Source organism: Trachypithecus francoisi, unplaced genomic scaffold (assembly GCF_009764315.1).
Source record: "Trachypithecus francoisi isolate TF-2019V2 unplaced genomic scaffold, Tfra_2.0 Contig01461, whole genome shotgun sequence".
NCBI classification, from domain to species: Eukaryota; Metazoa; Chordata; class Mammalia; order Primates; family Cercopithecidae; genus Trachypithecus; species Trachypithecus francoisi.
In genome coordinates, this window is record NW_022681433.1 from 2709392 (window position 1) to 2734722 (window position 25331).

Here is a 25331-nt window from a genome sequence, read left to right on the forward strand (position 1 = left end):
ACTAGTAAAATAAACGAAGAAACTTAATACAAATGGTCTGTAGTGTATAAGTGATGAGCATTTCTAAAGAAAAGAAGTGGCCGGGCGCGGTGGCTCAAGCCTGTAATCCCAGCACTTTGGGAGGCCGAGACGGGCGGATCACGAGGTCAGGAGATCGAGACCATCCTGGCTAACACGGTGAAACCCCGTCTCTACTAAAAAAATACAAAAAAACTAGCCGGGCGCGGTGGCGGGCGCCTGTAGTCCCAGCTGCTCGGGAGGCTGAGGCAGGAGAATGGCGTAAACCCGGGAGACGGAGCTTGCAGTGAGCTGAGATCCGGCCACAGCACTCCAGCCTGGGCGGTGGAGCCAGACTCCGTCTCAAAAAAAAAAAAAAAAAAAAAAAAAAAAAAAAAAAAAAAGAAAAGAAGTTAGTTTTTTGGATCTTGGTAGAAATAATGTTGTGTACGGACTCGGGAGGCTGAGACAACAGGATGGCTTGCGACTGGGAGTTCAAGACCAGCCTGGGCAACATAGTGAGCCCCTTTCTCTAAAAAATAGAACAAAATTCTCCAAGCGTGGTGGTGCATGCCTGTAAGCCTAGTGACTTGGGAAGTTGAAGTGGCAGGATCACTGGAGCCCAGAATTCGAGGCTGCAGTGAGCTATGATTGTGCTGTAACACTCCTTCCTAAGAATCAGAGTGAAACTCCATCTTGAAGGGGGAAAAAAAGAATGTTGTATATGATAGATAAGTTCCTAGGCGGGCCTCCAAGGGCTCATTTAATGTTTCTGCAGCTACTTATACGAACTTTTGATTTTCCCTCTATTTAATAGACTACTAGGGGCTGTATCTCATTCATGCATACCTACTCATGTGGCTTACAGATAATAGGAACTAGTTATCTTAAATCTTAAATTCTTTTTTGAACAAAGTGTACTGTAAAATATGTATCTATAGAGGAAAGAAGTTAATTCAGTGTTTGTTCATTTGAACTGAAGGTGAAGCTAAAAGAACAACCCCCTTCTTGTATTACAAAAACTGCATTCTCTTGTGTATGATGAAAAGGAAGTGCAAAATGCATAGGGACAAGGAATCACCTCTCCCCTGCTCAGATGGTTAAGCGTGCATCAGAAAGGAATTTTTTGGCTGGGCACAGTGGCTCACACCTGTAATCCCAGCACTTTGGGAGGCCAAGGTGGGTGGATCACCTGAGGTCAGGAGTTCGAGACCAGCCTGGCCAACATGGTGCAACCCCGTCTCTACTAAAAATACAAAAATTACCTGGGCATGGTGGCGGGTGCCTGTAATCCCAGCTACTCGGGAGGTTGAGGCAGGAGAATCACTTGCACCCAGGAGGCGGAGGTTGCAGTGAGCCAAGACTGCACCATTACACTCCATCCTGAGTGACGAGCAAAACTCTGTCTCAAAAAGAAAAAAAGAAAGAAAGAAATTGGTTGTCAGGGCAGCTGCTATTGTCCAACCAAAAGAGACACTTGAAGATTCTTGAGATTCTTGAAGGAACCAGCTTACTTTTTAAAATGAAAAAATCTTATTTCTAAAACTGAAGTTAGTTGGCAAGGAAGCACTAAAGTTTTATGTATTTGATAAAACAGTATCAAATGATTATACTCCAGTGAGGACAATAGCACACAAATTTATGTAATAATTTACTTTAATGAAGGTACTGTGTGAATATGCTATACTTGCATGAGTCTAAAAAATGATTTTTGTTCCCAGTTAAATACAAGAATAGCAAAATGTGGAAACGTAAATTTAGCAATTGTTCACTGTTGTTTTCCCACCACCTGAAATAATGCTGGAAATATAGTTGGCATTCAGTAATTTTTTTATTGACTGATTGAATGAGTTATTCTGTTCCATGATTCCCATGTCTTGTTCCCCACTAAGTTCTTACCACTGCTACAAAGGATATAGTCGTAGGCCCTACTAGTTATCCTAGCGTCCACAGGCAGCATAGTTTAACAGAAAGAGTGTTGGTGTTGTGTAGAACTGGATTCCAATTCAGATTCTGCCGCACTAACCTTTCCCCACCTGTAAAATGAGGGTTACTACATCCATCTCAAAGATTAAATGAGGTAATCTGAGAAAAGTGTCAGGCACAGTGCCTAGAACATAGTGCATATTTAATAAATGCTTACAAATATTAGCAAGTGTAAAAATATAGTAATGATCCTAATGATGATGGAAAAGATATAGGTCAGTCAGTGACCACCAAGTGAAAGATAACTGAGACAATTAACTTATTTTACTGGTGTGATTGCTCTGTAAATGTGGCTAGTTGAGGCTGACAACTGATTGGTTCCCAGTATTAGATGATCTAGGCCAAAATACTTAATATCTACACACATTTCTGCACATAAAGCCTTATAGAAATAGATTCAGAAAAAGCAAAATAGATAAAATAAGGCTTACCCAGGTAGAAGAGTAATTGAGGTATTTGTTGATATGCGTTAGTGGGCTTGGCAAAAGTGGGTAAAGAGGTAAGCTGGAGGATAGATCATATGCAGTCTATGCCTCTAAACCGGAAATTGTGTTCCTAGGAATTTGTTCTAAGGGAATATTACAGATATGCACAGAATACAAGGACATTTGTCACTATAGTATTTAAAAGAGAAAATATATAAATGATCAAAATATTCAGTAGTAGGGGATTAATTGTGAAAAAAGTAGATTACCAAACTACGATCCTCATTTATTTTAAAAAGTGATATCACACAGAAAAAAATAAGAAAAAGATATTGGTAAAAATAACTAAAGAATAAAAATATAGGAAAAACAGTAGCCAAGGGATAGATACTGATATTCATTTTCTTTTTACAACTTTATTAAGGTATAATTTGTGTGCAACAAACTGCATATATTTAAAGTATATAACTTGACTAATTTTGACAAATGTATACACCCATGAAAATATCAGTTATAATTCTGAACATTTTCATGAACCTCCAAAGTTTCCTTGTGTCCTTTTGCAATAAACGCAGACACACACACCCACACACAGTACGTAGGCAACCTTTGATCTGCTTTCTGTTACAATAGATTAGTTTGTATCTTTTTAGAACTATACATAACTGAAATCACTTAGTATGTACTCCTTTGCATTTGGCTTCTTTGACTCAGCATAATGATTTGAGATTCATCCATATGCTGTTACATGTACTAGTAACGCATTTTTATTACTGAGTAGTATACAGTTGTATGGATGTATCGCATTTTTGTACCTATTCACCTGTTAGTGGACATTTGGGTTGTTTCCCAAGTTACAGCCCACATTTGGCTATTACAAAGAAAGCTGCCATTAACTTTTGTGTACAAGTCTTTGTGTGGACATGTATTATCTCTTGGGTGAATATCCAGGGATGAAACAACTATGTTGAATAATAGATACATTTTTAACTTTTTAAGAAGCCATCAAACTTCCAAGGTGGTTGTACCATTTTATGTTCCTAGCAGCAGTAAGTGGTGGGAATATGGCTCATTTTCAAAAGATGATCTGAAGTTTCAGAAGTAAATAAGTTATTGAAACATGTAATATGATAGTGGTAATTAGCCAACATGATAATACATTACTCATAGGGTTGGTTGTGAGAATTACATGCACTAATGCATAAAATAAATGCATTTAAGTACAGAGGAAGTAATCAGTATTCATTAGCAGTTTTGTTATTCTGTTAATATAACTTCTTTGGTTGTTAACACTAGTACATTTGTAACTAATTTTGATAGACTAAAGATCAACAGGCTAGACTTTAAAAATCAAAGTCACATATTCTACAAAAAACATTCACATTTATAAAAATACCCTTAAACAAAACACAAATTTATTTTTTCTTTCCAGTAGAGGGGGCAGTGATTACCTGGCATTGTTGTAAAAGAAAAGTTAAGCTTGCCATTATTGTCGTTACAATTTTTAATATAATTTTTGCAGTTATCTCTCAGTAACTTTTTATTATATACTAGTTAATTATGAGTATCAGGGTCTGAAAAATACATGATCCATTCAGGATTGGTTGTAACTTTTTTAAAAAGACACTTACATTGACTTGTTCTTATTTAAAATGTCTTTATTGTACAGACGCATCACCTTCACTTTGGGATGTGGAATTTGCTAAGCAGTTAGCCACAGTAAATGAACAACCCCTTCAGAATGGGTTTGAAGAGCTGATCCAGTGGACAAAAGAGGGGAAACTATGGGAGTACCCAATTAACAATGAAGCAGGTATGTGTTAATTTCAGGGGGTTATAAAATGTATTGAGTTTATTTCTGCCAGATACTTACTTTTAGAGTGTAGATACTTACATGAATTTCAAAACCTTTTGTGGATATCTTCATGGTGTCCTAATATAAATGTGACAAGGTTTTTTAAAAAAGATGTTAGAATTTCACTTATTTTTAGATATTCGATAAGGAAAATGAAGAAGTAAAACTATATGGCAAAAATCCAGCGTGAATTTCTATGACATAAAAGGTCTGAGAACTACAAATGATACCAGTTTTCTAATTGCTAAACAGGATATTACTTGGTGGATCTTCAATAAATTACATAAGGCGTATGAGATTATACTTAAATTTTGGAGAACATTACAACTCTTAAAGTCTCACGCTGGTGTCCTTTAGTCATAAAACCATTGCATTAATGAGGTACAAGGAACTTGTATGAGCCACTCAAAGCAAAAACCTTAGTAGGCTTTGGAAATCTTTGCCCACATAATACAGATGCTTTGAACTGGCAACAGAATATCATCTACTTTACTGGGTATTTTTTGGAGATGTTACCTCTTCCTAAAGCAAAAGAAAAACAGTATTACTCTGCTATTTATTTTTTAGGATACCCATGTTGTCATCAGTTAAACATTTTAATTGAGTTTGTAGATGTATTTTGAATTGGAAAAGATTCATGGCTGGGCGCAGCTCACGCCTGTATTCCCAGCACTTTGGGGAGGCTGAGGCGGGTGGCTCACCTGAGATCAGGAGTTTGAGATCAGCCTGACCACCATGGTGATACCCCGTCTCTACTGAAAATACAAAATTAGCCGGGCGTAATGGCACATGCCTGTAATCCCAGCTACTCAGGAGACTGAGGCAGAAGAATTGCTTGAACCTGGGAGACGGAGGTTGCAGTGAGCCAAGATTGCGCTATTGCACTCCAGCCTGGGCAACAAAAGTGAAACTTCATCTCAAAAAACAAAAAAAAAGAGAAAAGATTCATTTGCTTTTAGGCTAAGATTAGCTAGAAGTTGGAAAAGCCTAAATAAGTCTTAGGAAAATGTAGTCCGTATTTTAACCTTCATAATGTTATGGTATCATTGTAATATCTTAATTTTTGATAATTTATTTGTTGGATTAATAGGTGGAATGGAAGCTTAAGTATCAGAAATATTTAGTCTTATATGTAAATAACATAAAGTGTTACTTTTTATAGGAAAACTTTAGAGACTTACAGATTCTTTTATCAAATTCTTAATATTTTGTATATTCATATTGTTTTTGCTTTTTGAGACAGAATCTCTCTGTGTCACCCAGACTGGAGTGCAGTGGAGCTATCTCAGCTCGCTGCAACTGCCACCTCTCGGGTTCACCCAATTCTCATGCCTCAGCTTCCCGAGTACCTGGGATTAGAGGCATGCACCACCACACCCAGCTAATTTTTGTATTTTTAGTAGAGACAGGGTTTTGCAGTGTTGGCCAGGCTGGTCTCAAACTCCTCACCTCGGGTGATCTGCCCACCTTGGCCTCCCAAAGTGCTGGAATTACAGGTGTGAGCCACCACACCTGGCCTGTATATTCATATTGTACCTGCAATAATATAGAATACTGTGTTTCATGTATTACATAACCTGTGTGTTGCTTAACGTATGGTTTCTATGTTATGGAAAGTATCAGGGTAAGGTAAAAAGACCAACGCCTTTTTAGTTGTGCAAACCTGAGTACCAGCTCTGTCCATTTTAGCCATTTGCCTTTGAGGAAATTATTTAAGCTCCCGAGCCTCAGTATCCTCTTCTGTAAAATAATATCTGATTTAAGGAAAGATTTGGTTTACTCTTACAACATGTTTAGATTTCATTATTTGAAGACACTTGGGTGTTCCAAGTCCTCATGGTTAAAAACCTGATTTAAAAACCCAGTATTAGGCTGGGCACAGTGGCTCATGCCTGTAATCATAGCCAGTTGGGAGGCTGAGGCAGGAGAATCACTTGAACCCAGGAGGTAGAGGTTGCAGTGAGCCAAGATTGTGCCACGGCACTCCAGCCTGGGTGACAGAGCGGAACTCTGACTCAAAAAAAAAAAAAAAAAAAGAAAGAATAAAAAAAAACAGTATTGAGGTGTAATAATGTGACTTTATTCAGGAGAGTCAGTGAAGCATAATGGTTTTAGAAGTTCAAGATCCTGAGTAAGTTACAGACTTGATCTCTCCAAGCCTCACCTCCTTCATCTCTAAAATGATGGGAATAATAATAGGACTCATGATACAAGATTGGTGTGAGGAGTAAGTGAGGTTAAACAAGTAAAGCGTCGTCACCATCATCACCCGTGTCTACAGCAACAATATTGTGAGGGGTTTGCTTCTGCAACGGTTTTCCATTGTATACTGTAACATTTTATTTTTCGAAATTTTACTTTATACTGGAACATTTTAAATCTCAAAATATTAATAAGGATAGTGTGTATTATCTGGGAACCACCAAGTAGGGTGTTAGGAAACCACGAACTCATGGTATATTGTCATCAGCAGTGAAACACTTCAGTGCATCAAAGTTTGATCAAAGTCCAACGGAATTTATCTTAAATTTGACCTGGTTTCTGAGAAAATTTAATTTCTTTCTTTTTTTTTTTGAGACGGAGTCTCGCTCTGTCGCCCAGGCTGGAGTGCAGTGGCCGGATCTCAGCTCACTGCAAGCTAACATGGTGAAACCCCATCTCTACTAAAAATATAAAAATTAGCCGGGCTTGGTGGCGCACACCTGTGGTCCCAGCTACTCAGGAGGTTGTGAACCCAGGAGGCAGAGATGCAGTGAGCCAAGATCGCAACACTGCACTTCAGCCTGGGTGACAGAGCAAGATTCTGTTTAAAAAAAAATCATTTTATTGTTATTTTACAGGGGCTTCAGGAAGGAAAGTAGATGGCATGTGTTCCATCTGTTATCTTCTGTCTGGTGTAGACTGCAATAACGACATACGTCAAAACTTTTTATTATGGAAAGTTTCAAATATATACAAAATACAGAGAATGTTCATGAAACTCTCCCCCCAACACACACACATTACCTACCACCCAGCGTTAGCAATTACCAACTCATGGGCAATCCTGTTTCATCCATATTTCTCCCCATTTGCTCCTCCTCCTGGATTATTTTGAAACAAATCCTAAACATCATATCATTTCATTTGTAAAACAATAATGGATTTGGAGTGCTTATGTAGCTCCCTCTAGGAAAATAATTTCTATTTAATTAGGGTACTTCAAATACTAAGTAATCTTCCTAGAGTGTGGGTTCCTAATTAGGGCACTCCAAATGTGAATAGCGTCTAGAGTATAGATTACAGTTAATCTACACACACACACATCACACTGGTAATTCTAAAGTACTTTAAAGGAAATCGCCATACAGAAAATCTACCACTGTGAAACTCAAAGGTAGAGGAGAATTAGTGGGTCTTGTTGTCTGAGTAGCAGAAGCTTGAGAGACAAGGCGCTCGGGGTTGATGATTGTGTTTTGCTCTTGCGAGAATGGGAGAAGATAGGTATCAGGAAAAAGAGGTAATTTGTGAAGAAAGATGAAGACCTTGAGATAATGTTGGACACAACAAGAAACAGACCACTGTGAATACATGATTGGGGCTCAGAGAGAGTTCAGGCTGAGTATTCGCATGTAAGAGTTATTCTTATGGAAATAAGAATTGAAGCAGAAGCACAAGTGGTTTCTCCAGCTGAGAGTGGGAAGAGAATAGAATAACCAGAGTTTATTTAGGTTAGGGAGAGGAAAAGGTGCTGCTTATCTGAGAGAAAAGGAGTTGGGCCATGACACCTACAATTTACATTACCTCCTTTATCAGGCTGGGCGCCGTGGCTCACACCTGTAATCCCAGCACTTTGGGAAGCCAAGGTGGGCAGATTACCTGTGGTCGGGAATTCGAGACCAGCCTGATCAACATGGAGAAACCCCGTCTCTACTAAAAATGCAAAATCAGCCAGGCGTGGTGGCACATGCCTGTAATCCCAGCTACTCTGGAGGCTGAGGCAGGAGAATCGCTTGAACCCAGGAGGCGGAGGTTGCGGTGAACCGAGATCGCACCACTGCACTCAGGCCTGGGCAACAAGACCGAAACCCCACCTCAAAAAAAAAAAAAAAAAAAAAAAAAACCATTACCTCCTTCATCACAGAGAGAGTGGTAGAAAGGGTTGTATATTACACTCTTGGGCAAGGTTCTTAGCCCTTTGCACAAGGACTCCCTTGATAGTTGGGAGAAACCTGTGGACTCCCTCTCAGAACAGTGTTCTTAAATGCATAAAATAAAATACATAGGATTACAAAGGATGTCAATTATGTTGAAATACAGTTATCAAAATATTTTAACATGTGATACAATAATAAATGTTATTCTTTTATTGACACACTAAATAACAAGATCTAGTGGCAGGTGTAATAATTACTGTAATTTTGAAGTAGTAATGAGCATAAATTATATTTTGAGATACGTGCAACAACTCTAATGTGAGATGAAAATAAGTGTGACTTCTGTGGGTGACAAAGTCATAGGTACTGCTAATACTACTGTGTTTTGTTGTGTAAATCATAATGGAAGGAAGTGCTAATTTTCAGTTAGAGGTGAATGGAAATAAGAAAGCTTTTTTTTCCTTTTCAATTTCACCATCATCCCCCAACCCCCCAACCCCCAGCCATCAGGGACCTTCGACCCCAGGTTAAGATTTCTGTTCCAGGGTTAGTCGGTCAAATTACTTCATTCATTTAACAACTACGTTTTTTTTTTTTTTTTTTTGAGACGGAGTCTCGCTCTTCCGCCCAGGCTGGAGTCCAGTGGCCGGATCTCAGCTCACTGCAAGCTCCGCCTCCCGGGTTCACGCCATTCTCCTGCCTCAGCCTCCCGAGGAGCTGGGACTACAGGCGCCCGCCACCTCGCCCGGCTAGTTTTTTGTATTTTTTAGTAGAGACGGGGTTTCACCGTGTTAGCCAGGATGGTCTCGATCTCCTGACCTCGTGATCCGCCCGCCTCGGCCTCCCAAAGTGCTGGGATTACAGGCTTGAGCCACCGCGCCCGGCCAATTTAATTTCTAAAAAAGGAGAGAAACATGTTTTTTTGGTCAGGTTGGGGAGATAAATGTGACAACTATCCACATGACACTTCATATTATTGATATTTCAGGGCTGGAAAAGGAGGTGGTAGGTAACTCATTTTCAGCTCCTTAAGGCATTGTTATCTGAAGTAAAAACAGGAAAGGACTATGGAAACTCTCACTTTGATCACTGCCCTGGGTGCACACTTAGAAACTTGTACTTTGAGAAACTGGTGTTGTAACCTGACACCTCAACACTTCAATAACTTTCTTTTATATTTCTTATACTTAAATGTTGAAATGAATGAAATACCTTTCTTTCCCTACTAATAATTAGCTTTATGAAGATTTATTTGGATTCTTTTGTGGAAAGAGGTTTTGTTTTGTTTTTAGTAGTATTGGAACATAATATTGAAAATGACAAAGTGACATGTCGTGTGTTTACGGTTTAGTTCGCAGTATGGTGTTTTTCCATTATATAAAAAATTAAGGTTTGTTGTTTTGCCACTTAATGCATATAAATTATTTTTCCAATTGAGAATAGCTTTTTTTTTCTGTTTCTGTTTTAAGAGCTTGTTAGTCCCTTGTGCTTTGCCTTCATGGAGATTTACAAGCGCTATTAGATGGAATTGTTCTCACTTAGACTTGGCACTAGTTTGTATATTGGATTGTTAATGATCCATTTTTATTTTAGCCTCTACTTTGATTTTAACTAAATTTAATCACATTTCTGCTTACCCAGTAACAGAGTGTTTCTAAGGCTGGTTTTTATGGGGGAGAGGGGATTTGTTGAGGGGGAGTGTTGGCTTCTTTCATACAACATAAAAGCATGATCCATGAAAGAAGAAAGTGGTAAGTTGAACTATATTAAAAATAAGACATTTGCACTGTGAAAGATACTGTTAAAATATAAAAAGACAAGCCACAGAGTAGGAGAAAATATTTGCAAAACACGTATCTGTGATAAAGGACAGGTATACAAAATACATATTAAAAATTCTTGGCCAGGTACGGTGGCTCACACCTGTAATCCCAGCACTTTGGGAGGCTGAGGCAGGTGTATCACCTGAGGTCACGAGTTCAAGACCAGCCTGGCCAACATGGTGAAACCCCATCTCTACTAAAAATACAAAATTAGCCGGGCGTGGTGGCGCATGCCTGTAATTCCAGCTACTCGGAAGGCTGAGGCAGGAGAATCACTTGAAGCCGGGAGGCGGAGGCTGTGGTGAGCCGAGATTGCACCATTGTACTCCAGCCTGGGCAACAAGAGTGAAACTCCGTCTCAAATAAAATAAAATAAGATATAAAATAAAATAAAATAAGATAAGATAGATAAGATAAGATAAGATAAAATCAAAATATGGCCGGGTGCAGTGGCTCATGCCTGTAATCCCAGCACTTTAGGAGGCCCAGGTGGGTGGATCACTTGAGGTTAGGAGTTTGAGACCAGACTGGGCAACATGGTAAAACCCCATCTCCTCTAAAAATCTCCTCTAAAAATATAAAACTTAACCAGGCTTGGTGGTGCACGCCTGTAATCCCAGCTACTCAGGAGGCTGAGGCATGAGAATCTCTTGAACTCAGGACAGGGAGGTTGCAGTGAGCTGAGATCTCGCCACTGCACTCCAGTCTAGGTGACAGAGCAAGACTCCATCTCAAAAATAAATAAATAGAAATAAAATGGGCTGGGTGCAGTGGCTTGTGCCTGAAATCCCAGCACTTTGGGAGGCCGAGGTGGGCAGGTCACCTCAGATAAGGAGTTTGAGACCAGCCTGGCCAAAATGGCAAAACTCGGCCTCTACTGAAAATGCAATAATTAGCCAGGCGTGATGGCGGGGCCTGTAATCCCAGCTACTCGGGAGGCTGAGGCATGCGAATTGCTTTGCTATTGTGAACAGTGCTGCAGTGAACATACATTGCTTGAACCTGGGAGGCGGAGATCGCGCCACCTCACTCCAACCTCGGTGACAGAGCACGACTCTATCTCAAAAATAAATAAATAAATAAATACATAAATAAATAAAAATAAAATGGCAAAATATCTGTTCGCTTTACCAAAGAACATATAAGGATGGCATATGACAACATCATATGGGCCGGGCGCGGTGGCTCAAGCCTGTAATCCCAGCACTGTGGGAGGCCGAGGCGGGCAGATCACGAGGTCAGGAGATCGAGACCATCCTGGCTAACACAGTGAAACTCCGTCTCTACTAAAAAATACAAAAAACTAGCCAGGCATGGTGGCGGGCGCCTGCGGTCCCAGCTGCTTGGGAGGCTGAGGCAGGAGAATGGCATGAACCCGGGAGGCGGAGCTTGCAGTGAGCTGAGATCACGCCCCTGCACTCCAGCCTGGGCCACAGAGTGAGACTCCGTCTCAAAAAAAAAAAAATCATGCGTTGTTAGGGAATTGTAAATTATTTTTTTCAAATAGCTAAATGTTTAGCTATTTGATTTATGTCTCCCTTTTAATTTATGTCTCCTTTTAAAAACTCTCATTTATTTGTGTCTCTAATTTGTGTTTTCTTCCTATTTTTGTATTTCCAACTTTTAGGTTCAGGGGTACATGCACAAGTTTGTTATGTGGGTAAATGGAGTATCATGGGGGTTTGGTGTACAGATAATTTTGTCACCCAGGTAATCGGCATAATACCTGAAAGGTGGTTTCCCAGTCTTCATTCTCCTCCCACCCTCTACCCTCAAGTAGGCCCCAGTGTCTGTTGTTCCCTTCTTTGTGTCATATGTACTCAGTGTTTAGCTTCCACTTATAAGTGAGGACATACAGTATTTGGTTTTCTGTTTCTTCATTAATTCACTTAGGATAATGGCCCCCAGCTCCATCCATGTTGCAGCAAAGGCCATGACCTCATTATTTTTATAGCTGCATAGTATCCCATGGTGTGTATGCACCCCATTTTCTTTATCCAGTCCACCATTCATGGGCACCTAGGTTGATTCCATGTCTTTGCTATTGTGAATAGTGCTGCAGTGAACATACGTATGCATGTATCTTTATGAAAGAATAATGTATATTCCTTTGGGCATATTCCCAGTAATCGGATTGCTAAGTTGAATGGTAGTTCTGTTTTAAGTTCTTTGAGAAATCTCCAGACTGCTTTCCACAGTGGCTAAACTAATTTACATTCCCACCAACAGTGTATAAGCGTTCCCTTTCCTCTGCAACCTTACGAGCATCTGTTGTTTTCAACATTTTAATAGTAGCCATTCAGACTGGTGTGAGATGGTATTTCGTTGGGTTTTGATTTGCATTGCCTGGATGATCCGTGATAATGAGCATTTTTCATATGTTTGCTGGCCATGTGTATGTCTTCTTTTGAGAAGTGTCTGTTCATGTCCTTATGCCCATTTTTTAATAGGGTCGATTGTTTTTTGCTTCTTCAATTGTTTGAGTTCCTTATAGATTCTGGATATTAGAGCTTTGTCGGATGCATAGTTTGCAGATACTTTCTGTCGTTCTGTAGGTTTTCTGTTTATTAGAAGTTTTTTGCTGTGCAGAAGCTCTTTAATTAGGTCCCACTTCTCAATTTTTGTTTGTGTTACAGTTGCTTTTTTTTTTTTTTTTTTTTGAGACAGAGTTTTCGCTCTTGTTGCCCAGGCTGGAGTGCATTGGCGCGATTCAGCTCACTGCAACCTCTACTTCCTGGGTTCAAGTGATTCTCCTGCCTCAGCCTTCCAATTAGCTGGGATTAGAGGCGCCTGCCACCATGCCCAGCTAATTTTTTTTGTATTTTTAGTAGAGGCAGGGTTTCACCATGTTGACCAGGTTGGTCTTGAACTCCTGACCTCAGGTGATCTGCCCGCCTCAGCTTCCCAAAGTGCTGTGATTACAGTAGTGAGTCACTGCGCTGGGTCTACAGTTGCTTTTTGATTTAGTCATGAAGTCCTTGCCTGGGCTGTTGTCTAGAATGGTATTTCCTAGGTCTTCTTGTAGGGTTTTTATACTTTTAGATTTCACATTTAAGCCTTTAATCCATCTTGAGTTGATTTTTGTATATGGTCAAAGGTGGGGGGTCCAGGTTCAGTCTTCTGCATATGGCTAGTCTAAGGCTAAGTTTTGATATGCTTTCCTAGAGTAGTTCTCAATTTAGAGGCTTCAGTGCGCAAAGAAGGTCAGGACGAAAGTTAATCACACTTTGGTTTCTATTCTTTAATTGGTTTAAACCTTTTCACTTCTTTTGTGTCCTCTGGGGTATCTGGAATATGTGCTGTAATAGGATCCAATAAGAACAGTGAGAAAAGTTCTAATTACCATAAAACCCTAAAGGGCTCTGTTATTTGGGCAAGTATAGTGTGGAGAAAATTAGGGGAGGTGTGAAGATTATTAGGTATGTCCTGACTGAAAGGTAGCAGGATTTGTTTGTTGTTTTAGATGAGATGATGGCCTGTGAACAGGAGCCTTAAAGTGCTGACAGGAAAATAAATAATAGTTTTGATAATACATAGAGGTGGAAACAATAATTCAAAGTGAAAATGACTGAGTTTGGTTCAGTGCTCTACTATGGCCTTCTCAAAACTAACCGGTCATTGCTATTAACTGGAAAGTGAAAATGGCTGAGTTTGGTTCAGTGCTCTACTATGGCCCTTCTCAAAAATAATTGGTCATTGCTATTAACTGGAATTCACTCTTTATTTGTTGTATCATATTTTAAAAATGCATTCAATATTTAAAGCAGAATTAGACATAATTAACCTGTCACCTTGATTGTGCATCATATAGGATTTCCTTATGTTTAATGTTTCACTGTCTCTTATGTTTTCTTTACTGTATTGTGCTACTTTGGTTTATTAAAAATATTTTAAATTACGTAAATAATAATGAAAGTTTACTTGCAAAAAGTCAAATCGTGTGAAAGAATATGTACATTACCCCTCGGTTCTCTTCTTTTCCTCAAATAACCATTGTCAATAGTTTGATATATGTCCCCTCAATCAACATTAAATGGCAGTTACACATTTATCTGCTGGTTTTTTTGACTTGTATGGGAACATACCATACATATATTGTCCTGCAGTGTGTGTGTGTGTGTATTTTTTTTGTTAGCAGTATGTCTTGAAAGCATTTCCTTGTCAGTACATAGAGATAGACCTTATTCATTTTATAGTTCTATATGTCCGATTGTTACAAATGCAGACTATAATTTCTTTTGCCATTTTCCTTTTGAATATGGAGCTATAGTAGATCCTTTTACACATGTTCTTGTGTACATGTTTGAGTACTTTCAATTCAGAATAGGTATATTTTAAATGGCAATAAATACTTATACAAAGTCTCTTCTAAAATGATAGCCAGTCAACCAACTATGTAAAAACCCTATTTCTCCGCAGCCTAATACTGGATATTGTTAATCTTTCAAATGTTCTGGATAAAAAATGATATCACTGGTGTTTTTATTTGCATTTCTCTGATTGATAACCAGATTACACATCTTTTCATATGTTTATTGGCTATTTGTACTCCTCTGTGACTTACGTTTTTATATCCTTTGACTGTTTCTGTTGGGCTGTTTGTTAATAGCGTTTGTAGGAACTCAATATATTACGGACTTTAATTCTTAAACTCTTACATGTGTTGGAAATATGTTTCCCAGTTTGTCTCTTTGCCTTCTTTTAAAATAATTTGACTTTAAAAATCATAGTAAGCATTTAGTTTAATATAAAAGGTAATAATATAAAGCACAAGTCTTATAAAGCAGTTCTTTTTATCACCTATTAGACCTGTTCTCAGAGCCAACAGTTTTTAATCTTTTAACTGTTTTCTTTTTTATATTTCTAAGTTATATGCTTACTTCTATCTACTTTAGATGTCATCTAGTGTATGTATGTTCTCCTCATGTTTCCAGTGTAGCTATATTACAATTTTTTGTAAGACCTGAATTCATTGTTTACACTAATATGACTGTGGACAGTTGTGTGGGGTGTTGTTTTGTTATTTGGGAGTGTTTTGAGACAGGGTCTCACTCTGTCACCCAGCCTGGAGTGCAGTGATAGGATCATGGCTCACTGCAGCCTGGCATTCCTGGGCTTAAGTGATCCTCCCATCTCAGCCTTTCTAGTAAGGAGGACCACAGGCACACCACCATGCCTGGATAATTTTTTTTTTTTTTTTCTAAAGATGAGGTCTCACTATGTTGCCCAGGCTGGCCTCAAACTCCTGGGCTGAAGTGATCCTCCTGCTTTGTCCTCCCAAAGTGCTGGGATTACAGGTGCGAGCCACTGTTCCCAGCCTGGAAAATTGTTTTAATGGTAAGACAAAACATGTACTATGTTTTTTTTTCCTGTTCCCACCCAAAGTTAACAATTGCTTTATTTTTCTTCATATTTGCTTTGTTTTTCCTTGAGTCTCTAGCTAGGTTTTTCTACATTTCATACAACTTCTTAAATTGACATGCACAAAAATATTGGATTTCCTGTTAATTTTGTTTTTTGTCCATGGGTACCTGGAGCTCTTTGTCTGTAGCTGTCATCTATACCTAGGTCTTCTGGCACAGCTGTCTTCCTATCATTTTGCCCTCCTCTTGGGACTCCTGTCTCTTCTATGTTGGATACCCTTTCTTTTTGGACCACATGTTTTCTTCTCTATCTCATTTTGTTGAAGCGCATGCTTTGAGACACTTGATCTATAAAATGCCTTTCCTCTATCTTGGTACTTTTTTAATGGTTTACTTGAGGATGAAATTCAAGATTGGAAATAGTTTCATTTCACAATAAACCTTTGCTCCATTGTCTTTCTTGCTCTGTCACCCAGGCTGGTGTGCAGTGGTGCGATCTTAGCTCACTACAACCTCCACCTCTCAGGTTCAAGCGATTCTCCTGCCTCAGACTCCCGATTACAGACATGAGCCACTACTCTTGGCCTTTTTTTTTTTTTTTTGAGACAGAGTTTCACTCTGGTTATCCAAGCTAGAGTGCAGTGGCGCGTTCTTGGCTCACTGAAGCCTTGACCTCCCAGGCTCAGGTTATTTCCCATGTTGGCCTCCCGTACAGGCGCTCACCACCATGCCTGGCTAGTTTTTTATATTTTTATTAGGGACGCGGTTTCACTATGTTGCCCAGGCTGGTCTTGAACTGCTGGACTTAATAAGCAATCCACTTGCCTCAGCCTCCCAGAGTGCTGGGATTACAGCCGTGATCCACGTGCCCGGCCACTCCACCATCTTATATTGTTGAGCATGCTTTTGCCGTTTTTTCCATTCTTCTCCTAGATTCATTGTATGTGATCGCTTTTATTTATTTTTTGGGTAACTTTTAGCATCTTCTCTTCATAATAGTCATAAGTTTCAGGAGGGTTATCCTTGGAAAGGGATTATATTTGTTTACAATCATTGTTCTAGACATTATTAGATAATTTTAATCCAGTAACTTCGTTTTTCAATTCTGGGTAAATTTTCTTGTATTATTTGATAATTTCAGCCTCCCAATCTTTTTCTTTTTCTCCTTTTGTTCTATGCTTTGGGGACATTCCTTAACTATTATCTTACAATCTCTCCATTGGATTTTTGTTTCTGATGCCATATTTTTAACTTCCAAATGTTTCATTGGGCTGGGTGTGGTGGCTCATGCCTATAATCCCAGCACTTTGGGAGGCCGAAGCAGGCGGATCACCTGAGGTCAGGAGTTCGAGACCAGCCTGGCCAACATGGCGAAAACCCATTCTACTAAAAATACAAAAATTAGATGGGCATGGTGGTGAGTACCTGTAATTCCAGCTACTCAGGAGGCTGAGGCAGGAGAATTGCTTGAACCCAGGAGGCAGAGGTTGCAGTAAGCTGAGATTGCGCCATTGCACTCCAGCCTGGGTAACAAGAGTAAAACTCTCTCTCTCAAAAAAAAAAAAAAACGGCCGGGCGCGGTGGCTCAAGCCTGTAATCCCAGCACTTTGGGAGGCCGAGACGGGCGGATCACGAGGTCAGGAGATCGAGACCATCCTGGCTAACATGGTGAAACCCCGTCTCTACTAAAAATACAAAAAACTAGCCGGGCGACATGGCGGGCGCCTGTAGTCCCAGCTGCTTGGGAGGCTGAGGCAGGAGAATGGCGTAAACCCAGGAGGCGGAGCTTGCAGTGAGCTGAGACCCGGCCACTGCACTCCAGCCTGGGCGGCAGAGCGAGACTCCGTCTCAAAAAAAAAAAAAAAAAAAAAAAAAAAAAAAAAAAAAAAAACAACTAAATGCATTGTTGTTGTTCTTCTTTTTAGTATTAGATTTTTTCCCCAAAAGTGTTGAGATTACAGGCATGAGCCACTGTGCCTGACCCAGTTTCATTCTCTTGAAGGCTCTAGGCTGTAAATGTCACACATCACTTCTGTTTAGGTTCTGCTGGTAATAATTTAAACATATGCCCGTGCCTAACCCAGAAGGGGCTGGGAAATGTAATGTTGCCGAACAGCCATGTACAGGTTTTTTTCTTTCTTTTCTTTTAAGAGGTGTAGTGTCACTCTGTCACTCCTGGAGTGCAGTGGTGTGATCACAGCTTACTGCAGCCTCAAACTCCTAGACTCAAGTGATTGATCCTCCTGTCCCCAACGTTCTAGGTACTAGGACTACAGGTGCGCACCACCACGCCTGGCTAATTTTTAAATGTTCTGTTGAGACGGGGTCTCACTTTGTTGCTCAGGCTGGTCTTAAACTCCTGACTTCAAGCTGTCCTCCTGCCTCGGCCTCCCAAAGTGCTGAGATTATAGACATGAGTCACCATTCCCTGCCCATGCACATGTTGAGTTCTTTTACCAAGATAAAAAGCCAGAATGGATTTGAGAGATAGGTAACAGTTCCTGCCAAGGTGTCTGTCACTTACGGTAGACACTTTCTTAAAATGTCTACTGTTCTTTGAATGTTTTTTTATACTTGAAAGGAAGCCATGAAAAACTATTTGTTAGATGCGTGTGAATGGATGGGACTAGTTAACTGGTGGCTTCATTTGAGAGGAATTGGGAAGGAACCTCTTCATTTAAGGACTTTTGTAACTCCATATTTATAATTCTTCTCACTGAGTTTCTCCAATGAGAAATCTTCCAACCACTTGACTTGAGGCTATAGGCGTTGGCTGTGAAATCATTTAGAATGTTTAGAATGTCTTTAGCGAATAGAGATTTAATTTGTACATAGCTCTGTAGCCTTTTTCTATTTATCTAGAACTTATTTTTGTATATAATGTATGCTGTTTATTGCTCTTTTTTTCCTTTGGGTGGGGGAAAAGGATTGGGAATGAGGGGAGTGTCTCACCATTCAGCATACAGACTTTCACTTCATTCTCCTCTTATCAATCCAACAACTTATTTTCTCTTTCCATTTTAATTTCTCCAAAAAGTAAACTGCTCATCTTCTTTCAGGAGTAGAGGAAGATACACAGCTAGAGGTGTATGTGGGAGATGGGACACTGGAAATCTAACTGTTCCCTAAACCGATTTTCAATTAATCCTGCTGGTTTTTGTTCCTTATCCCTACTCATAACTTCAGTGGTACCCAATTCCTCTATTCTTTTTTTTTTTGTTTTTGTTTTTGTTTTTTAATTATTTATTTTTTTATTATACTTTAAGTTCTAGGGTACATGTGCATGACGTTTATATCATGTATAACTCCCCAATGCAATCCCTCCCTCCTCCCCCCTCCCCATGATAGGCCCCAGTGTGTGATGTTCCCCTTCCCGAGTCCAAGTGATCTCATTGTTCAGTTCCCACCTATGAGTGAGAACATGCGGTGTTTGGTTTTCTCTTCTTGTGATAGTTTGCTAAGAATGATGGTTTCCAGCTGCATCCATGTCCCTACAAAGGATGCAAACTCATCCTTTTTGATGGCTGCATAGTATTCCATGGTGTATATGTGCCACATTTTCTTAATCCAGTCTGTCACAGATGGACATTTGGGTTGATTCCAAGTCTTTGCTATTGTGAATAGTGCCGCAATAAACATACGTGTGCATGTGTCTTTGTAGTAGAGTAATTTATAATCCTTTGGGTATATACCCAGTAGTGGGATGGCTGGGTCATATGGTACATTTAGTTCTAGATCCTTGAGGAATCGCCATACTGTTTTCCATAATGGTTGAACTAGTTTACAATCCCACCAACAGTGTAAAAGTGTTCCTATTTCTCCACATCCTCTCCAACACCTGTTGTTTCCTGACTTCTTAATGATTGCCATTCTAACTGGTGTGAGATGGTATCTCATTGTGGTTTTGATTTGCATTTCTCTGATGGCGAGTGATGATGAGCATTTTTTCATGTGTCTGTTGGCTGTATGGATGTCTTCTTTTGAGAAATGTCTGTTCATATCCTTTGCCCACTTTTTGATGGGGTTGTTTGTTTTTTTCTTGTATATTTGTTTGAGTTCTTTGTAGATTCTGGATATTAGCCCTTTGTCAGATGAGTAGGTTGCAAAAATTTTCTCCCATTCTGTAGATTGCCTGTTCACTCTGATGGTAGTTTCTTTAGCTGTGCAAAAGCTCTTTAGTTTAATTAGATCCCATGTGTCAATTTTTGCTTTTGCTGCCGTTGCTTTTGGTGTTTTAGACATGAAGTCCTTGCCCATGCCTATGTCCTGAATGGTACTACCTAGATTTTCTTCTAGGGTTTTTATGGTATTAGGTCTAACATTTAAGTCTCTAATCCATCTTGAATTAATTTTCGTATAAGGGGTAAGGAAAGGATCCAGTTTCAGCTTTCTACTTATGGCTAGCCAATTTTCCCAGCACCATTTATTAAATAGGGAATCCTTTCCCCATTTCTTGTTTCTCTCAGGTTTGTCAAAGATCAGATGGCTGTAGATGTGTGGTATTATTTCTGAGGACTCTGTTCTGTTCCATTGGTCTATATCTCTGTTGTGGTACCAGTACCATGCTGTTTTGGTTATTGTAGCCTTGTAGTATAGTTTGAAGTCAGGTAGCGTGACGCCTCCAGCTTTGTCCTTTTGACTTAGGATTGTCTTGGCAATGCGGGCTCTTTTTTGGTTCCATATGAACTTTAAAGCAGTTTTTTCCAATTCTGTGAAGAAAGTCATTGGTAGCTTGATGGGGATGGCATTGAATCTATAAATAACCTTGGGCAGTATGGCCACTTAAAAGCCATGGCTGCTGCGCGGCTTCCTGACCGACTTGTTCCTCGGCGAGAGCGAACAGCGGTGAGTCAGGAGCAGGAGCATGCGAACCAAAGATCCGCAAGTCCTACAACCGCGTCTTCCTCGAAAAAAAAAGCCAATTCCTCTATTCTTGAAGTCTTTTTGAAGTGTTTTTGCTTCTTCCTCTTTTTTTTTTTTTTTTTTTTTTGAGACGGAGTCTCGCTGTGTCGCCCAGGCTGGAGTGCAGTGGCCGGATCTCAGCTCACTGCAAGCTCCGCCTCCCGGGTTCCCGCCATTCTCCCGCCTCAGCCTCGGAGTAGCTGGGACTACAGGCGCCCGCCACCGCGCCCGGCTAGTTTTTTGTATTTTTAGTAGAGACGGGGTTTCACCGTGTTAGCCAGGAGGGTCTCGATCTCCTGATCTCGTGATCCGCCCGCCTCGGCCTCCCAAAGTGCTGGGATTACAGGCTTGAGCCACCGCGCCCGGCCTGCTTCTTCCTCTTTTACAGATAGTTTTGGTTTCTTCTCTGCTAAGTCATTTACTACTCGTGTGCATTTTGCATTTTCTACAGTTTTACTGCCATCTTTTGTCTGTTGTTGTTTCTTTTTATTTTCATCTTTGTGCTTTTGTCCTTTTTACTCTTTTTATGGCCATTTGGTAGGTGTGACAAGGGAGCAGAGATTTAAGCATGGGTTCAGTTTGCCGCAGTTTAAGTCCTTGCTGCTTATTCTTTTGTGTGTGTGTGTGTGTGTTTTGTTTTTTTGTTTTTGAGATAGAGTCTCACACTGTGTCGCCCAGGGTGGAGTGCAGTCGCGCAATCACAGCTCACTGCAGCCTTGACCTCTGGGCTTAGGTGATCCTCCCACCTCAGTCTCTTAAGTATGATAGCTGGGGAGGGGCACAGTGGCTCACGTCTGTAATCCCAGCACTTTGGGAGGCCGAGGGGGGCGGGTCATTAGGTCAGGAGTTTGAGACCAGCCTGGCCAACATGGTAAAACCCATCTCTACTAAAAATACAAAAAGTAACCGGATGTGGTGGCAGGTGCCTGTAATCCCAGCTACTGTGGAGGCTGAGGCAGCAGAATTGCTTGAAATCAGGAGGCAGAGGTTGCAGTGAGCAGAGATCCTGCCACTGTACTCCAGTCTGGGTGAAGAGGTGAAACTCTGTCTCAGAAAAAAAAAAAAAGTATGACAGCTGGGGTGACAGGCATATGCCACCATGCCTGGTTAATTTTTTTGTATTTTTGGTAGAGGTGGAGTTTCGTCAGGTTGCCCAGGCTAGTCTCGAGCTCCTGGACTCAAACAGTCTACCTGTCTTGATCTCCCAAAGTGCTGGAATTACAGGCATGAGCCACCGTGACTGACCTTGGTGCTTATCTTTTAGTAAGATAATTTAGAATGTTTAGAATGTCTTTAGTGAATAGACATTTAGTTTGTATATAGCTCTGGAGCCTTTTTCTATTATCTAGAACTTATTTTTGTATATAGTATACCCTCTTTATTGCTCTCTTTTTTTTCCTTTGCATTATATGTGCTAGTACCACTTGACTATCATTCATTCATTGATTCATTCAGGAAGGATCTATTCATTCTGCCCTCCTGGAGCATTCTAAGTTAGAAAGACTGTTGATCTATGTTATCTTCTATTCATATAGCCAGTCATACTTTTGAAAAAAATTAATGTTACCAAGATAACATTAACCGTCCTTTTTACTTTCAGTCTACCTATGTGGTATTTAAGGTGAATTTCCTATGAACAACATGTAGTTGGTTTATGTTTTTATATCCACTGTGCCAATCTCTGTCTTTTAATTCATATACTTAGATTATTTACATTTAAAGTATTATTTTCTGTTCATCTTCTCTATTTCTCGTTCCTCTGTCTTTTCTTCTTTTTTTTTTTTAGACAGAGTCTCACTTTGTTGTCCAGGCTGGAGTGCAGTGGCACCATCTCAGCTCACTGCAAGCTCTGCCTCCCGGGTTCAAGCAGTTCTCCTGCCTCAGCCTCCCGAGTAGCTGGGACTACAGGTGCATGCCATCATACCCAGCTAATTTTTGTATTTTTAGTAGACACGGGGTTTCACCATGTTGGCCAGGCTGGTCTTGAACTCCTAACGTTGTGACCCGCCCCGCCCCCCCAACCCCCACCACCACCACCACTCAGTCTCCCAAAGTGTTGGGATTACAGGCGTGAGCAATCACTCCCGGTCTCCTCTGTCTTTTCCTGGCTTTTTTTTTTTTTTTTTTTTTGAGACAGGGTCTCACTCTGTTGCCTAGGCTAGAGTGCAGTGGTATGATCACAGATCAGTACAGCCTCGACCTCCCAGGCTCAGGTGATCCTCCCACCTCAGCCTTTCAAGTAGCTGGGACTACAGGCATGTGCCACCACACCTGGCTACTTTGTTGTATTTTTTGTAGAGATGGGGTTTTACCATGTGTCCGGGTCTGGTCTTGAACTCCTGGGCTCAAGCAATCCCCCTGCCTCAGCCTCCCAAAGTACTGGGATTATAGGTGTGAGCCATGGTGCCTCGTCTCTTAGCTTCTTATGAGCTGCCTGAACATTTTTCACAATTCCATCTTGTTTTATTTATATATTTTAAAATATTTTTAAAGTGTTCTTGATGGTTGCCATTGTTTATGAAAATATTCATTAGCGACTGGGTGCAGTGGCTCACACCTGTGATCCCAGCACTTTGGGAGGCCAAGGCAGGTGGATCACCTGAGGTCAGGAGTTCAAGCCAGCCTGACCAACATGGTGGAACCCTGTCTCTACTAAAATACAAAAATCAGCTGGGCGTGGTGGCGGGCGCCTGTAATCACAGCTACTGGGGAGGCCGAGGCAGGAGGGTCACTTGAACCTGGGAGGTGGAGGTTGCAGGCAGCCGAGATTGTGCCACTGCACTCCAGCCTGGGCGACAAGAGCAAAGCTCCATCTCAAAAGAAAAAAATAATCATTAGCAATAATTGCTATCCTATTTTTATTTATTTATTTATTTTTTGAGACAGAGTGTTACTTTGTTGTTCAGGCTGGAATGTAGTGGCTCAGTCTTGGCTCCCTACAACCTTTGCCTCTCAAGTTCAAACAATTCTCATACCTCAGCCTCCCAAGTAGTTGGGATTACAGGCACATGCCATCACGCCTGGCTAATTTTTTTGGTATTTTTAGTGGAGACAGGGTTTCACCATGTTGGCCAGGCTTGTCTTGAACTCCTGACCTCGAGTGAGCCGCCTGCCTTGGCCTCCCGAAGTGCTGGGATTATAGGCGTGAGCCACCACGCCTGGTCTTGCCACCACATTTTTAACATTTATGGCATGCTAGGCATTGTAAATGAACTTTATATATAGTTTGTGTCTATTTGATCTTACAAAAATGCCAGCAAGGTGCTATTTTAGTTCTCAGTATTACGCCTGAGGAATCTGCTGCTCAGAGAAGTTAATTGGTCCAAAGTCACTGTTGTTAAATTGGTGGGCAAAGCTAGGTCTAACTCCAGGCCAGGCACTGTGGCTCATGCCTGTAATCCCAGCACTTTGAGAGGCCGAGGCGGGCAGATAACTTGAGGTCAGGAGTTTGAGACCAGCCTGGCCAACATGGTGAAACACCATCTCTACTAAAAATTTAAAAATTAGCTGGGTGTGGTGGTACGTGCTTGTAGTCCCAGCTACTCGGGAGGCTGAGGCAGGAGAATCATATGAAACCCAGAAGGCAGAGGTTGCAGTGAGCTGAGATCACGCCACTCCACTTCATCTGGGGCAACAGAGCAAGACTCCGACTCAAAAAAAAAATACAACCTAGGTTCTAACTCCAAAGTTCATGCCTTAAACCGTAATATTGTATTACCTCAATATTATTTTTATGATGTAGGTTTTGTATTTAAAATTATAATGTAATGTATTTTGTCTCATTTCCTAGGTTTTGATGATGATGGTTCAGAATTTCATGAACATATATTTCTGGAGAAACACCTGGAGAGCTTTCCAAAACAAGGACCAATTCGCCACTTCATGGAGCTGGTGACTTGTGGCCTTTCCAAAAACCCGTATCTTAGTGTTAAACAGAAGGTTGAGCACATAGAGTGGTTTAGAAATTACTTTAATGAAAAAAAGGACATTCTAAAGGAAAGTAACATACAGTTCAATTAAGACCATGGAAATTTTTATTTCAAACAATTAGAGATGGATATTACAACTAAATAAAATAATTTTACTAGAATTTGTATATGTTATGTTGATTATTACATTTGATTTGGCTGGTATAAATGTTTTTTTTTGCCTGTAATCCCAGTACTTTGGGAGGCCGAGGCAGGCAGATCACCTGAAGTCAGGAGTTCGAGACCAGCCTGGTCAACATGGTGAAACTTTGTCTCTACTAAAAAATACAAAAATTACCCGGGCGTGGTGGCACATGCCTGTAGTCCCAGCTACTTGGTAGGCTGAGGCAGGACAATCACTTCAACCTGGGAGGTGGAGGTTGCAGTGAGCCAAGATCGTGCCCCTGCACTCCAGCCCGGGCAACAGAGTGAGACTCCATCTCCAGAAAAAAAAAAACAATGAAAATCAGTGAAGTAAGGTTATAATCTTAAGATACGAGAAAAGGAACAAGTGGTTTTTTTTTCTTCTGTTTTGTTGTTGTTGTTGTTGTTGTTGTTTTGAGACAGTCTTGCCCAGGCTGGAGTGCGGCACATGGCTCACTGCTGCCTTGACCTGGGCTCAAGTGATCCTCCCACTGCAGCCTCCCATGTAGCTGGGACCACTGGCTCACACCACCGTGCATAGCTAATGTTTTCATTTGTAGAGACAGGGTCTCACCATGTTGTCCAGGCTGGCCTTGAACTCCTGGGTTCAAGCTGTCCTCCTGCTCAGCCCCACAAAGTGTTGGGATTACAGGTGTGAGCCACCATGCCTGGCCTACATGAAACATATGCTTATTTGGTTTTGATTTTTACACTTTTATGATGCCAAGATTA

At 40.7% G+C, this 25331-nt stretch overlaps 1 protein-coding gene across 5 annotated transcripts in view; it reads left to right on the forward strand.

Moving 5' to 3' along the window:
* MRPS31 (mitochondrial ribosomal protein S31) overlaps positions 1-24577 on the forward strand; it is a 61610-nt gene extending 37033 nt beyond the window's left edge. For all 5 annotated transcript variants that reach the window (XM_033234336.1, XM_033234362.1, XM_033234343.1 and 2 more), the window contains 2 exons: positions 4078-4221; positions 24278-24577. In XM_033234336.1, the coding sequence (XP_033090227.1) occupies positions 4078-4221; positions 24278-24507 (374 nt within the window). In that variant the 3' untranslated portion in view covers positions 24508-24577. The remainder of the gene's footprint in view (positions 1-4077; positions 4222-24277) is intronic.
* Positions 24578-25331: the final 754 nt, after the last annotated feature.